The sequence below is a fragment of the Humulus lupulus genome, chromosome 1 (genome assembly GCF_963169125.1).
Source record: "Humulus lupulus chromosome 1, drHumLupu1.1, whole genome shotgun sequence".
NCBI classification, from domain to species: domain Eukaryota; kingdom Viridiplantae; phylum Streptophyta; class Magnoliopsida; order Rosales; family Cannabaceae; genus Humulus; species Humulus lupulus.
In genome coordinates this window covers 192,272,271-192,286,827 of record NC_084793.1, presented here as the reverse complement: position 1 = coordinate 192,286,827, position 14,557 = coordinate 192,272,271, and the positions used below count along the sequence as shown (strand labels likewise).

Below are 14,557 nucleotides of genomic sequence, written 5' to 3'. Positions count from 1 at the left end.
AACACGCTCAAATCTGACTATTCAACTCACTGTGGCATTTCATCGAACATGTAGAGTGCACAATGTAAAACTCAGAGATCACAAGATTATGGCTTGATCAATTACCCCCAATATGTAGATACACTCAATATAAAAACATTTTCACCACAGAAATCAAAATCAAAGAAGGAGATCCAACAAAACCCGTCCACTCTCAGAGTAATTAGAAGTTGATAAACATCAATCAAAGCTTGCAAATAGAGAAAAATACCTTGAATCCAACCCAAAGATGATGCAAATGTGCTTGATGATGCTTGATCCCGAGCAAAGCCTACCCAATGAGCATTAGTCGGTAATGAAAGTAATGGGTGGCTAATGATGGTGATTTTGAGGAATGGGTATAGTGGGTGGAATAGGCAAGGTCTTTGGATTAATGATGGTGAGAAGGGTATTTAAGATTGAGGAAAGTGAGAGAGAATGATGAGGGTATTTAGGATTGATAATGGTGTGTAGGGCTTAAGAGAAGAAGAAGAAGAAGAACAATGGAGAATGGGAGACTCGGTTTGTATTTAGGAGAAGGGTGAGTGAGTGGTGAAAAGGGAAAGAAAAAGGTTATAAGGCAGTTTCTGGGTCTCGTGCCGCGGCAGGAATTTTTATGTGCCGCGGCAGGGGGTCTCGGGCTTGTGGGGATCGATCACTTGCCGCGGCAGACTCCTCTCGGCTTGTGGGATTTCCTCTCATGCCACGGCAAGATGCTCTCGGCTCGAATTCTGGGGGAGTTGGCCGCGGCAGGAACTTTTCTTTGCCGTGGCAAGATGCATTTTCCTGCTTTTTCTCTTTTTTTTTTTTCTTTTTTCTTTTTTTTTTGTTTTTTTTTTTTCACGGTTTTCACAGTTCAAAGAGAGAATCAGAGTACAAAAAAATTTAAATACCTAAATGTTCAACTTAAAAATAAAAATAAAGAAAATAACTAAAACTGAAAACAATAAAGATGGCTACGTTTAACGTCGCTAGCTCGACTTAGAACTTCAATCTTCATCGACATAAACTAGGTCTTCAAGGTACATCACATGAACTTGCTCATCCTCCGCCATTGACTCATAGTAGGGCTTCAGTCTCTGGCCATTCACCTTGAATGACTTTCCGGTACTTGGACTTACAACTTCAACCGCTCCATGAGGAAAAGCCTTGGTAACAATGAACGGACCTAACCAGCGAGACTTCAACTTCCCAGGAAAGAGTTTAAGGCAAGACTGATACATGAGAACTTTCTGACCTTCCACAAAGCTCTTCCGAAGAATATGTTTGTCATGAAAAGCTTTGGTTTTCTCCTTGTAGATTTTTGAACTCTCATATGCTTCATTGCGTATTTCTTCTAACTCATGCAATTGAAGCATTCTTTGTTGTCCTACAGCAACCATGTCCATGTTACACTTCTTTACAGCCCACCACGCCTTATGCTCTAGCTCCACCGGTAGATGGCAAGGTTTTCCATACACCAACCGATAAGGTGACATACCGATAGGTGTTTTATATGCCGTTCGATACGCCCACAAGGCATCATCAAGCCTTGTACTCCAATCTTTCCGGTTTGGATTTACAGTTTTCTCAAGAATCAATTTAATTTCACGATTAGAAACCTCCGCTTGCCCGTTGGCTTGTGGATGATAAGCAACTGTCACCTTGTGAGTTACACTATAGCGTCGAAACAATGCTTCTATACTCTTGTTACAAAAATGAGTGCCTCAATCACTTAGTATAGCCTTAGGTGTACCAAAACGCACAAAAATGTTGGAGCGAATGAAATCCACTACTGTTTTTGAATTGTCCGTTCTAGTTGCAATCGCTTCCACCCATTTAGACACGTAGTCTACCGCCAATAAAATATATTCATAGCCGAAAGAGGATGGGAATCGTCCCATGAAATCCATACCCCAAACATCAAAGATCTCAAGAATTAAAATAGGAGTTTGAGGCATTTGATCCTTGGCCGCTATGTTACCAACTCGTTGACAACGATCACATGCCTTACAATAAGCATAAGCATCTTTGAAAATTGTGGGCCAATAGAAACCGCTGTCAAATATCTTACGAGCTGTCCTCTTAGGTCCAAAGTGTCCACCACAAGCATAAGCATGACAAAAAGCAAGGATGGAACGAAATTCAGATTCCGGTACACACCTACGAATGATTTGATCAGTACAATGCTTCCAAAGATAAGGTTCATCCCATATATAGTGGCGAGCATCATGCTTGATCTTGTTCCGTTGTGCTTGTGTGAGATCACTTGGTAACTCTTTTGAAGCAAGGTAGTTTACAATGTCGGCATACCAAGGAATAACTTCTTGCATGGCGAGGAGTTGCTCATCCGGAAATTTTTCTTCTATGGGCAAATTATCTTCATCCCGAATAAGACGACTCAAGTGATCCGCCACCCTATTCTCAGAACCCTTTTTATCTTTTATCTCCAAATCAAACTCTTGAAGAAGTAAAATCCACCGGATCAGCCGAGGCTTGGCTTCTTTCTTTGCCAATAGATAGCGAAGAGCAGCATGGTCGGTATAAACAATCACTTTAGTTCCAATCAAGTATGACCGAAACTTTTCCAAGGAAAAAATAACCGCCAAGAGCTCTTTTTCAGTGGTGGAATAATTAAGTTGAGCATCATTAAGAGTGCGAGAAGCATAATATATAACATGAGGAAGCTTGTCAACTCGCTGCCCAAGAACAGCGCCCACGGCATAGTCACTTGCATCACACATGAGTTCAAATGGTAACTCCCAATTCGGTGGCTTAATTATAGGAGCTGTAGTTAGAGACTCTTTTAATAGGTTAAAAGCCACGAAACACTTGTCATTAAATTCGAACTTTACATCTTTTTGGAGAAGGTTGCATAGAGGTGTGGAAATTCTAGAGAAATCCTTTATAAATCTCCGATAAAACCCTGCATGCCCAAGGAATGATCTTACTTCTTTCACACTAGTCGGAGATGGTAGAGAACGAATTAAATCAATCTTTGCCTTATCAACCTCTATTCCCTTGACTGAAATCACATGACCCAAAACTATACCTTGGCTTACCATAAAATGGCATTTTTCCCAGTTGAGCACAAGGTTAGTTTCAATACACCGCTGGAGTACCAAAGTGAGATTATGAAGGCAGCGATCAAATGAGTCACCATAAACACTAAAATCATCCATAAAAACCTCGATGATGTTTTCAATATATTCTGAAAAAATGCTCATCACATCGCTGAAATGTGGCAGGAGCATTACATAACCCAAACGGCATTCGTTGGAAAGCAAATGTACCAAAAGGGCATGTAAAGGTTGTGTTCTCTTGATCTTCAGGAGCTATAACAATCTGATTATATCCCGAATAACCGTCAAGAAAACAATAATAAGGATGACCCGCTAACCTCTCAAGCATCTGATCAATGAACGGTAATGGAAAGTGATCCTTACGGGTTGTCGCATTCAACTTTCGGTAGTCTATACAAACTCGCCACCCGGTTTGCATTCTTTTTGGTACCAGCTCATTTTCATCATTCTTTACCACTGTGATTCCTGACTTCTTTGGCACTACCTGAACAGGACTCACCCATTGACTGTCTGAAATTGGGTAAATAATACCCACACTAAGGAGCTTCAGTATCTCCTTTTTCACAACCTCCATCATAGGTGGATTCAATCTCCATTGCGCCTCACGTGTTGGTTTAGACCCTTCTTCAAGTAAAATTCGGTGCATGCACATGGAAGGGCTAATCCCCTTAATATCCGCAATAGACCAACCAATGGCTGTTTTATACTCTCTGAGTACTCTCATTAATTTTTCTTCTTGACCTTGGTTAAGATTTCTTGCAATTATAACAGGAAGTGTCTCGTTCTTCCCCAAGTAAACATATTTGAGATGCTCCGGAAGAGGCTTCAATTCAAGTGTAGGAGCTTGAATAATTGATGGCTGCAATTTCTCATTAGAAATCGGCAAATTAAGAAATGCAACCTTCTTAAAAGTCTTGTCAAAACCACTATTGAGTGTGGTTATGACATCCATGATCTCATGAGACAAATCTTCATCAGTCAATACAAGATGCTCGCTCAATGCAACCTCCAAATCATCGTCACTATCCAAATCTAAAACTCGTTGAGAAAGAATATCCAACACATCAAGAGAGTAAACAGCATGTACATCACTTGGATACCTCATAGCCTCAAAAATATTAAATCGAATTGTCTCCCCATCAAATTCCATAGTCAACGTACCGTCATGCACATCAATCTTAGTTCTCGCAGTCTTCATGAATGGTCTCCCCAACAAAATTGGAGTGGAGCATGGAATAGATTCATCTTCCACATCGAGAACATAAAAATCAGCCGGAAACACCAATTCATTTACTTGAACTAAAACATCTTCTATTACACCCCTGGGATAAGCATTCGACCTATCAGCAAGTTGAATAATCACCCCTGTTTCTTCAAGTGGACCGAGATTCAATGAAGCATAAATGGAGAATGGCATGACATTGATAGAGGCTCCCAAATCCAACATACACCGCTCAATTCTTTTATTACCAATAGTGCAAGGGATAGTAAAAGTACAAGGATCCTTACACTTTGGTGGAAGCTTCTTTTGTAGAACTGCGGAAACATTCTCCCCCACACTAACTTTTTCATTACCCCTCAACTTACGCTTATTAGTGCACAACTCTTTCAAAAACTTGGCATAGCGCGGCACTTGTTTAATAGCGTCAAGAAGAGGAATATTCACTTCTACCTTTCGGAATGTATCAAGAATCTCCTTGTCAACATCTTCCTTTTTAGTCTTTTTCAGTCTGCTTGGGAATGGAGGTGGAATGACAATAGTAGGCTTAGGGCTGAGTTGTGTAGGGGTGGTTGGCTTTGGAGAAACATCTTCATTAACTGAGCAATCAACTTGTGGCTTGGATGACAATTTACTGGGAATTGGAGGACTAGGTGGATCATATTGCGTCCCACTGCGCAAAGTTACTGCACTAGCATTCTCCTTGGGATTCATCTCAGGTTGTGAAGGCAATTTATTTGACAAATGAGCCTCCAACCGGTTATATGATGCTGCTAATTGTCCCACCTGATTCTCCAAACTTTTGATGGAAGCTTGGGTAGTTTGCTGAAATTGAAGAGTATTTGTGGCAAGGGCATTGATTAAATCCCCAGTAGAAGGTTTAGCACTTGGTAGTGGAGTAGCCTGCGGTGGTTGTGATGGTCTAGGTACATAATTATTTTGAGACCTCTGTTGTGTAGTGAAACCAGGTGGTCTTGCTGCTGTTGGTTGTGGAGCTATTTGTTGTTGATTCCCATATCGAAGGTTTGGATGATCACGCCAGCCAGGATTTTAAGTTTGTGAAAATGGTTCATAATACATCTGACGTAATTGACCAGGAAAATTTCCCATAGCATTAACACCCTCAGTTTCTCCCTCTACTAGAGTGGGGCACGTATCAGTAGGGTGCCCCACTACTTGACAGATTCCACATGGCCGCACCTGTTGGCCCAAAGCTAGTTGTTGTACCACTACAGTTAATTGAGCCAATTGTTGACCCAGCTGATTAGCATTAGAGGTGCTCACTTCATTAGCTGATTTGGGCGGTGGAACAGGATCTTGACAAATGCCAAACTGTTGTGAGTTAGCAGCCATATTAGAAATCAAGCTCCTGGCTGCAGCAGGAGTCTTATCAACTAGTGCACCCCCACTGGCTGCATCGATCATACTCCTATCCAGTGATTGTAATCCTTCATAAAAGTACTGAATGAGGAGATGTTCACTTATCTAATGATGAGGGCAGCTAGCACACAACCTCTTAAATCTCTCCCAATATTCATACAAAGACTCTCCTGTATACTGCCTTATACCACAGATCTCCTTCCTGATGCTTCCAACTTTAGATGCCGAAAAGTATCGTTCTAGGAACATAGTCTTCATACCATTCCATGTTTCAACAGTACCAGGTGGAAGATAGTACAACCACTCTTTAGCTGCATCCTTTAGAGAGAAAGGAAAAGCTCGCAGCTTAATCTGTTCCTCAGTCACTGCAGCGGGTTTCATACTAGAACAGACAATATGAAACTCCCTCAAATGTTTATTCGGATCCTCACCAGGCAGCCCATGGAAAGAAGGCAATAAGTGGATGAGGCCCGACTTCAGCTCAAAGTTTACATCCAACGGTGGATATTGGATGCATAGTGGTTGTTGGTCAAGATTTGGCGCTGCCAACTCTTTCAATGTCCTTTGCTGAGCCATTGTTCTATAAGATCAAACTGAATCGTCAGAATCAGATTCGTTGTCAGACGGTAATGGCACTTTAACAGGATTTTCTTGCGGAGCAAGACGTTGAAAGAGCGGATTATTAGTAATAATTCTTGAAGACCGAGAAGCTGACGATGACTCAAGATACTTCTTGATTGCTTCCAACCTGTTCTGAGTGTCTTCGCCAGACATATAACTCTGAGATACCAAGAGAAATCAAGTTAGTAAAAGTAAACCAATATGAATAATAAAAAGAATTAAATAGTTCCCCAGCAACGGCGCCAAAAATTTGATGCGTGTCGTATGGCGTACCAAATTTAACAAAGATTTTAATTACACTATCACCAATTAATTTAGTACAATGGCAAATAGAGGTCGAACCCAAGGGAACTATATTCAATTTATTATTCACAAAAGCTTAACAAAGTTAAAATGAAAGGGGGATTTTGAAATGTAAAGTAAGAAAATGATTGATAAGCAAGAAAAGATTTATAACGATTTTAAAGAACAGTTAAGAATCATTCTCCACCTCAGACAGTCATTCATGAATATCAATAATGAATATTATTCCGATTCCCAATTAAACTATTAACCCTACAGATAACGCTTAAGAAGTCAATTATCCCAATCTCCCTATCACAATCAATTACGGCTAAGCGCTCAATAATTAATTCTTTTTACCAAATAACAAACCTATTAAGCATACGATTCATTTAATTTAGTAAAAGCACTAACAACAGTGGAGATAGGTTAATCTAGGCAATAAATCAATGAAGCATTTAATTCATTTAACCTAGGTTCTATTCTTCATCACAATCAACAACTTTTGACCACATCATTGATTGCAATTTATCACAGATACTCAGAACCCTAAACTATTAGGTGAATAGAAATTCTAAGATGATAATGAAATAATGCAAACCCTAATTAGTTGTACACCCTAACAAGGAATCACAAAATTCATACAATAAGCATAGAAAAATAGAATCAATTTAATATTAGGGAAATCAAGAAATAATATTCACATCTCAATTCAAACAATCATGTTTGGGTTTTGAATGACCCTTAACCTAAAAGAAACTAGCCAATAACCATGATGAAAACCATAAATAAAACCAAAGAATAGTAGAGTTGAGAGAAGAAGAAAACTGTTAAAATATTGAATGCGATCTTCCTTCTTCTCCTGCGCTCTCTCTGAGTTTCTCTCTCTAAAATCGTATATTAAAACCTCCTTTTCGAATCTAACCCTAATCCCCTTTTATATCTCCCCTCAAATAATCAGAAAAATTGAATTTAAGTTAAAATTTAAACGCGTGCCGCGGCAGGCACTTTCCCTTGCCGCGGCAAGGAACTTCGAAAAAGCTTTGCTGGGCTGTCGTGCCGCGGCAGGGATTTTTCCTTGCCGCGGCAAGGAACTCTCTGACTTGCCTCGTAGCGGCAATGACTTTTCCTTGTAGCGGCGAGCTCTCTGCTTGATCACACTTTCATTCTTTTTCGATTTTTTTCTTCTTCTTTGACTTCACTCCACTGGTTAGAATCCTACAACATTATCATTTAACCAAAAACTCATCAAAAATATAGACATTATCCTCAAAAATGACGATTTAGTTTAAATGAAACAAATTAGCAAAACAATTCTAACCATCCCCAAACACTCTACTTATGAACATAAAACCCTGATGAATACGAAGTAAACTTTATACAAAAATGTACTTATCAGTTTTCTTCCATTTGGAATCGGCTAAGTACTCCCAAGCACAAGTTCATCACTTGGCTTGCTTGTTTAAACAGGTTACAAACTAGAGAGAGACTCCTTAAAATTGGACATATTGTTGATGCTAATTGCCTTTTTTGTGGTGCTCATTTAGAGTCGCATCTACACCTCTTCTTTAGGTGTCATTATAGCTCTACAGTGGCCCAAATTATCTTTACTTGGGCAGATTTCAATGTGCATAAAATGGAGCTTGAAGCTTGTATCAAGAAGATCAAGAGGTCGAAGCAATCCAAATTCCGAAGAGAGGTCTATGTTGCCATTGTGAATAGCCTTGTATATAATCTTTGGGAAGCTAGAAACAATACTCTGTGGAATGATAATGTGTATACAGTTAATACTCTTGTACAGAAAATTAAAAGAGGAATTTGTAATAGGTTTTCTCTTTTTAAAAATGAGAAAACTAGTCATAGTGATTGTAATTGGTTTGAGCAAATGAGTCATGTTTAGGCCTTTGTTCTTGAGTTGTAACAGGATTTGTTGAGCAATAAAATGATTCTTATTCATAAAAAATAAAAATAAAAAAATAGTTACTCCACTTAACACCAATTAATTTTAAGATGGACCATAAATCCTAATCCTAGTTACATTTCTCCCTCAAAATGTAATAAGCATAACGTTATTATCATGATGAATAGATCTTCCTTGTATGAACGCAGCTTGAGTCGGACAGATAATGGGGGGTAGTAAATTCTTTAACTAATTGGCCAGAATCTTTGTTATTACCTTGTAGAGGGAATAGGCCGAAATTGATGCACACGCACTGCATTATTGGTCTTCGGAATGAGCTCCAGGTTTGTAGAGTTGAAGTCTCTATGCATCACCCCAAATTGGAAAAACTCCTGAACAGTATTGCAAAGAGAGCTTTCCACATTATCCCAATAAGTCTTAAAGAAGAGAGGGGACATATGATCCCGGCCAGGCGCTATAAACATTCCCCAAGTAAACAGTCTATTATCTCCTCTAAACCAGGCAATTTAATTAACGCCTCATGAATATTGCGATCAATCGGAGTCTGCACAAGGCTAGAGAAGTCGGCTAGTATAACTATATTTATATATATGCCATTTAATAATATCCGAGCTATAAGTGATGACAGCCAAATGCATTTGTGACGTAAGACAAGTAAAAGAGAAAAAGAAGACAATTTTGATTTGATGATAAAATTCGTGTTCTGAAATTCTGATCAATACATTGCGTACAAAATATATGATATAAGATTTTTCGTTATATAAGATATATTTTCACTGTCATAATTATTTGAGTAGGATAAACTATTTTTTTTATTTGCTTAAGAGTATACAGCATTAAATTAATACATCAATTGCTTGTTGTGAGCAATCACATCGATCGACGCAGCGATGGTTATCTATTTTAGTCTTTGTTTCAGCTTTGATAAGCCCTTTACGTAAAAGGTTGGATGGAGATATGAATTATACCTTTTAATATATAAAAAAATTAGTAATTATCCTGTAACCGACGTAATAAGCTCGACAAAAATTTCATAATATAATTAATTTATAATATATAGCTAGTTTCCAAGATTTTTTTTTTTTAATTTAATGTTTTTAGAGAGGGAAGCTGCATGGGGCCTTAATGTTCTTTGGAGCTACCTAAAAGACAAATAGATGTTGGAAATTCGAAATTGGCTCCCGACAAAACTTAGTTATTTTTCCTCTCAGACTCAGTGCCCTTGAATAATACGTATAGTTTATTTAATCTCTCCACTTTTCTAGGGCAGGTACAAATCAAGTATATATATTATAGCAAAAAGTCAAATATATGATAAATTAATAATAATATATCTATTTTCTTACTTTTTTTTCGTTTCTTAATTTTTTATTTTGAAATTTTATACATAATTATTTTTTAACTAATATAGATAAATATATTTTTAATAATAATATATCTATAAACAGAAAAAATAATTCAAAAATAAATATTTTTTTCGTTTCCTACTTTTTTTTTTAAAAATGTTACATAAACCTTTCACTTATTCAATATGCATGATAAAATTAGATAATTATTAAAATTAATCGCAGAGAGCTGCGAATCCATTTCTTAACCTTATATTTAGTAGGAGGGAAAATAGAAAAAAGTTTAGAAAGAAAAGTGGAGAGAAGAAGAAAAATTATTTGTTTGGTTAGAAAGAAAAGAGATGAGAAGAGAAAGATAGAAATAAAAAAAATGTTCGGGTCCCACCAATATTTCCTCCCAAATTAGAGAAAAAATGGAAGAGATAATTTTTATAATATACACTTTAATTAAAATTACTTATTTATTATTGCTTTTAATTTAAAATAATGCATATAAAATAATTAAATTGTAACTTAACTTGTATTCTTATTTTCTTTCCTCCCTCCCTACCAAGCAGTATAAGTGTGACATATATATTCTTTCATTTCTTTCTAATAATTTTTATCTCTCCAATTTTTTTTCATGGGACCAAAGATAGGATAAAAGGGTATCATAAGGTCATGATTTACAAGTTGATAATAAAATTAAAGATTTTGAAAAATAATCGCACAAAGCACGAGCCTATTCCTAAGAGGTCATAAGATCGTGATTTACATTATATAAATTATTCATTCAATAAAATGTTTGATAACCATATAAAATTATTAAGGTATTTACACTTAAACTATACTAATATTTGTATATCTTTTTCAAATTATCATAAAAAAGATTGAAACTAGCTTATTTTGGATAAAGAGTTTTGCTTTCAAATAGTTGCATATGTATATTTTTTTAACAAAAATAAATTAATATTTTTAATAAATTTCATCAAGTGCAGATTAGAAAAGAAAACAATTGATTTTTATTTTTATGTATCGGTATTGTTGACTGTCTTTTTCACTATTAACCTAATCTAAGAACTTCACAGAAAATAAAAGAAAATAATATAGAAATTTTACGTGGTTCACGCTATTAAAGAGCCCTAATCCGCAAGCCTTTGGTATTAGTGAGTTTGAAACTTGTTTGAAGAAGCTTCCATGGAGTCTCGGACAATGTATATATTGCACCTAGTTTACAATGCTTAACTAGCCAAAGTTTTGAATCATTTACAATGAGATATTCGAGCCCTATTTATGAGGGCCTGGGTCATTAATGTCCTTAATGGACAATTAATACAACATTTATCAATTATTTGGGGAGTGAAATGCTAATTAATTACATTGGGATGCACTAATAAAGACCAGATGACCCATGTAGATTGCACAGAGCCCAATTGCAGAAAGCTGGTCACCAACCTTATTAGGGACAAGTATCTGATAGTGCCAAAATACGACTACACGTTTGCCCATGTCAGGCAAAGTTGGAGGAAATGGCGATTGTCGAGTGTACGAACTTGACACCACTACTTGAGGCTCACCAAAAGTTGCCAGGTGATCTTCTGGTGGGCCACAACTGCAGTAATTGACACCTGGCAATTACTCCAGGTCCCAAGGAAGAAATCCTAGACTTGGAGGATAATTGAATGAAGAAAGTAAGAGGACCACTTGACTGGTCCTCGGGGCATGGTCTTGGAGATATCCACGCCTTGGAAATAGACCACGAAACGTGGCCTCGCTTCGAGATATCCGTGCCTCGAGGACAGACCTCGGGGCATGGCCTTACTAGGAGAAATCCGCATATGGTCGGATCACAATATTGAGAGGAGTTTCACACTCAGAGGAGCTCTATGCGAGCTCTAGAAAACCTCATTAGAGCTCGAAGATCTTAATTACTCCTCTAATACTACCACGTGTTTAGTGGTGAAAACACGGAGAACAATTTCTCCCAAGTCTTCACTTGTCCTCGGACAGTAGAGACTAAAGCTGAGAGGAGTAATTCGAAAGGTCTTCAGGGGGAGACGCTTGGGCTCTTCATGATGTCACACTCTTGAAAAGGTAATGCCATGTGTCTACTCCCTATTGATGGGCCCATCAATCGATTTCATTAATGGGGAGTCCTCTCCATGACCCAAAGCGTCGAATATGTACCCTAGGTGTCTTTTTGCCCCATACCCAGGCGCCCTTTTCCCACGCTAATGATCATGATCCACGCCTCTTGAATCCTGACCGTTGGATTACTCTGGAATGCCTATGTGGTAGGTAATCAACAATCGGGGTGGAGTTACTTTCACTTCAAGTTCTTCGAGTATAAAACTCTAGAACCGCCTCTCAGAAATCACGTTGGCATTCGAAATTCAAAACCTCAGAACCTTCAAACTCATTTTCTGAGTTCTCGACATTTTGAATTGGTGAGAATAATCCTACTTCTCGTTAGACAACAAATAATTTTTTAAAGTCCGGACTCACTTCAGCACATACAAGTGCTTCATCTCGAGCAAGTCTTCACTTCTCCTATAACGACCCCAAATTCGCTAATGAGGCTTAAGGGCCTTGATTAGTGTGCCGGGAGGGCATTATTGGGTTAAATGTGGTTTGCATGACTTTTTTGATTTAAATGCATAATTATATGGTTAATAATGCTTGTGTGCTTATATTGACATTAATGTGATATGTATATATGGTATTGTGGGAACCACATTATTATGTGGGTAGGCCTGCAGAGCACGAATCGAGGCGATCCTAGGGCTAGACAGCGGGGAAAAGTCACAACAGGGCTTAATAGTTGACTTTGGATAAGTCAGGGGTATTTTAGGTATCAGGTAGCTATTTAGACTATCGGGTTGTGAAAATAAATATATGGAGATATATTTGAGGTTAGGAAGTCTAGGCGGGAATATTGGGGGATTTTACCGTTTTTCCCTTGGGGACGTTTCCGGCACCCCGAGCCTCGGGATTGATTTAATGAGATAAGATTAAACTGAGGCTTTAGAAAACAATAGATAGAAAATTAAACCGAATTTTATTATCAGCCTTTCCTCTCTATTCCCTCCCAAGGAACACAAGGAAAAGAACACACTGAAATCTTAAGAGAATTTGCTGGAATTTAGCTGAAGCTTGGTGGATTGAAGGAATGATTTAAAGGCTTAACTCGGGAATTAATCAGGAACCTAATCAAGATTAAGGTAAGCACTGAATTTCCTTTTCTGTGGTTAGAAATTATTGGTTTTGGTTGGGTTCTGAGGTAAATATTGTTTTGATGTTTAAGGGCAGAATTATAGAGGAAAGCTTGCGAATTAGCTTGGATTTGGCTTGGTGAAGTGGTTCAGCAGAAGAGGTAAGTCTCAATTCGTGATTTAGAGGTTTTAATCTGAGTTTGAATGGTTGGTTTGAGTGTTTGAGGTTCTTGAGTTTTAGAAATTGGAAATGGAATTTTAGTAGGTTTTTGGGTTGTATTTCTGTTGAATTATGTTGTTTAAGCCATTCTAAAGGTGTTGGGATTAATTGGTTTTGTATTGGGAAGCTTTGGGTTGGCTTTGGATGAGGTTTAGATGTTGGAAATGGTGGGTTTTCTGAGCTCGAAGGGAAGGGCCGCGACTCTGTTCTAGAGCGCTGCGGCCTTAGGTTGAAGATGAGCCAAGGAGGCTCGGCCAGGGGTGAGCGCCGTGGCGCCCATTGCAAGGGCCGCGACGAGTGGTCCTTGGTTTTTTTTTTTAGGCTTGGGCCGCGGCTAAGCTTCAAGGGTCGCAGCCCTTAATTGTGAACTTGAACTTTTGGGGATTTTAGGCATGGGCATTTGGTCTAGAATGCTCGGGAACGATTTCACCACCGTGCTCGGTGGGATTCGGATTCCCGGAAGTTAGTTTTATAACCGGAAACCCTAATGGAACCCTATACTTTGGTTGTGACTAGGTGATAAAAGCTTAGGCTCGGGAACGGATCGTGCTTGAGGAGTGTTGCTCGTAAACGATAACTACAAAGATCAAAGGTAAGAAAATTGCACCTGGTTAAATATATGTGATGGGACTAAGGGTTCCCTATCGTGTATGCTTGAAAAGATGGTATTATGCCATGCAAGATATATTTAGTGAACCAACAGCCTAAGGGTGCCAAGGGTTACACTAGCGCACAGGGCGCAGCTTGGCCACTGGTAACCAAGGACAGCATAATATACACTGAGCTCGATTTAAGCGGGCCGGAGTCAGCGGGGTAAACAGAAGGTGTGGCCTAAGTTGTCGGGCCTGATTATTATGTGATATGAATGTTATAAGTGTTTGATTGCATCCATAATTCTGATTATATGTTGAATGATATTATGTGGATTACTTGATGAGAGTTGATGCTTAATGAATTTACTATCTGTTATCACTGTTTGTGTTGCACATGTTTTCTTGCTGGGCCTTTGCTCACGGGTGCTACGTGGTGCAGGTAAAGGCAATGGCAAGTTTGATCAGCCTTGATTGGAGAGCACTGCGAGTAGAATGAACATAGCCAGCTGCTCAGCCGCTACGGTTGAGGTTTAAGCAGGGACGCGAGACCCAAAGATTGTCTATTTTGCCTTAGTATGGCTAATAATTGTTTATGTACTTTTGGAAGTTTGTAAACCTACTTTTAACTCTGTTTCTTTTGGGATCCCGTGTATATAACAGTTTGATTATATAAAATGAAACTTTTGAGACCAAAACCTTATTAA

General features: G+C 38.3%; 1 protein-coding gene and 1 non-coding gene across 2 annotated transcripts; one reads left to right on the top strand and one right to left on the bottom strand.

Annotated features, from left to right (window-relative positions):
- Positions 1–1,007: 1,007 nt before the first annotated feature.
- Positions 1,008–1,496, bottom strand: LOC133825761 (uncharacterized). Its single transcript, XM_062258664.1, has one exon. It carries the CDS (start codon positions 1,494–1,496, stop codon positions 1,008–1,010), a length of 489 nt encoding a protein of 162 aa, XP_062114648.1.
- Positions 1,497–5,782: 4,286 nt separating this feature from the next.
- Positions 5,783–5,889, top strand: LOC133813709 (small nucleolar RNA R71). Its single transcript, XR_009884713.1, has one exon. It is a non-coding gene; the product is annotated as a small nucleolar RNA R71 (small nucleolar RNA).
- The last annotated feature ends 8,668 nt before the right edge of the window (positions 5,890–14,557 follow it).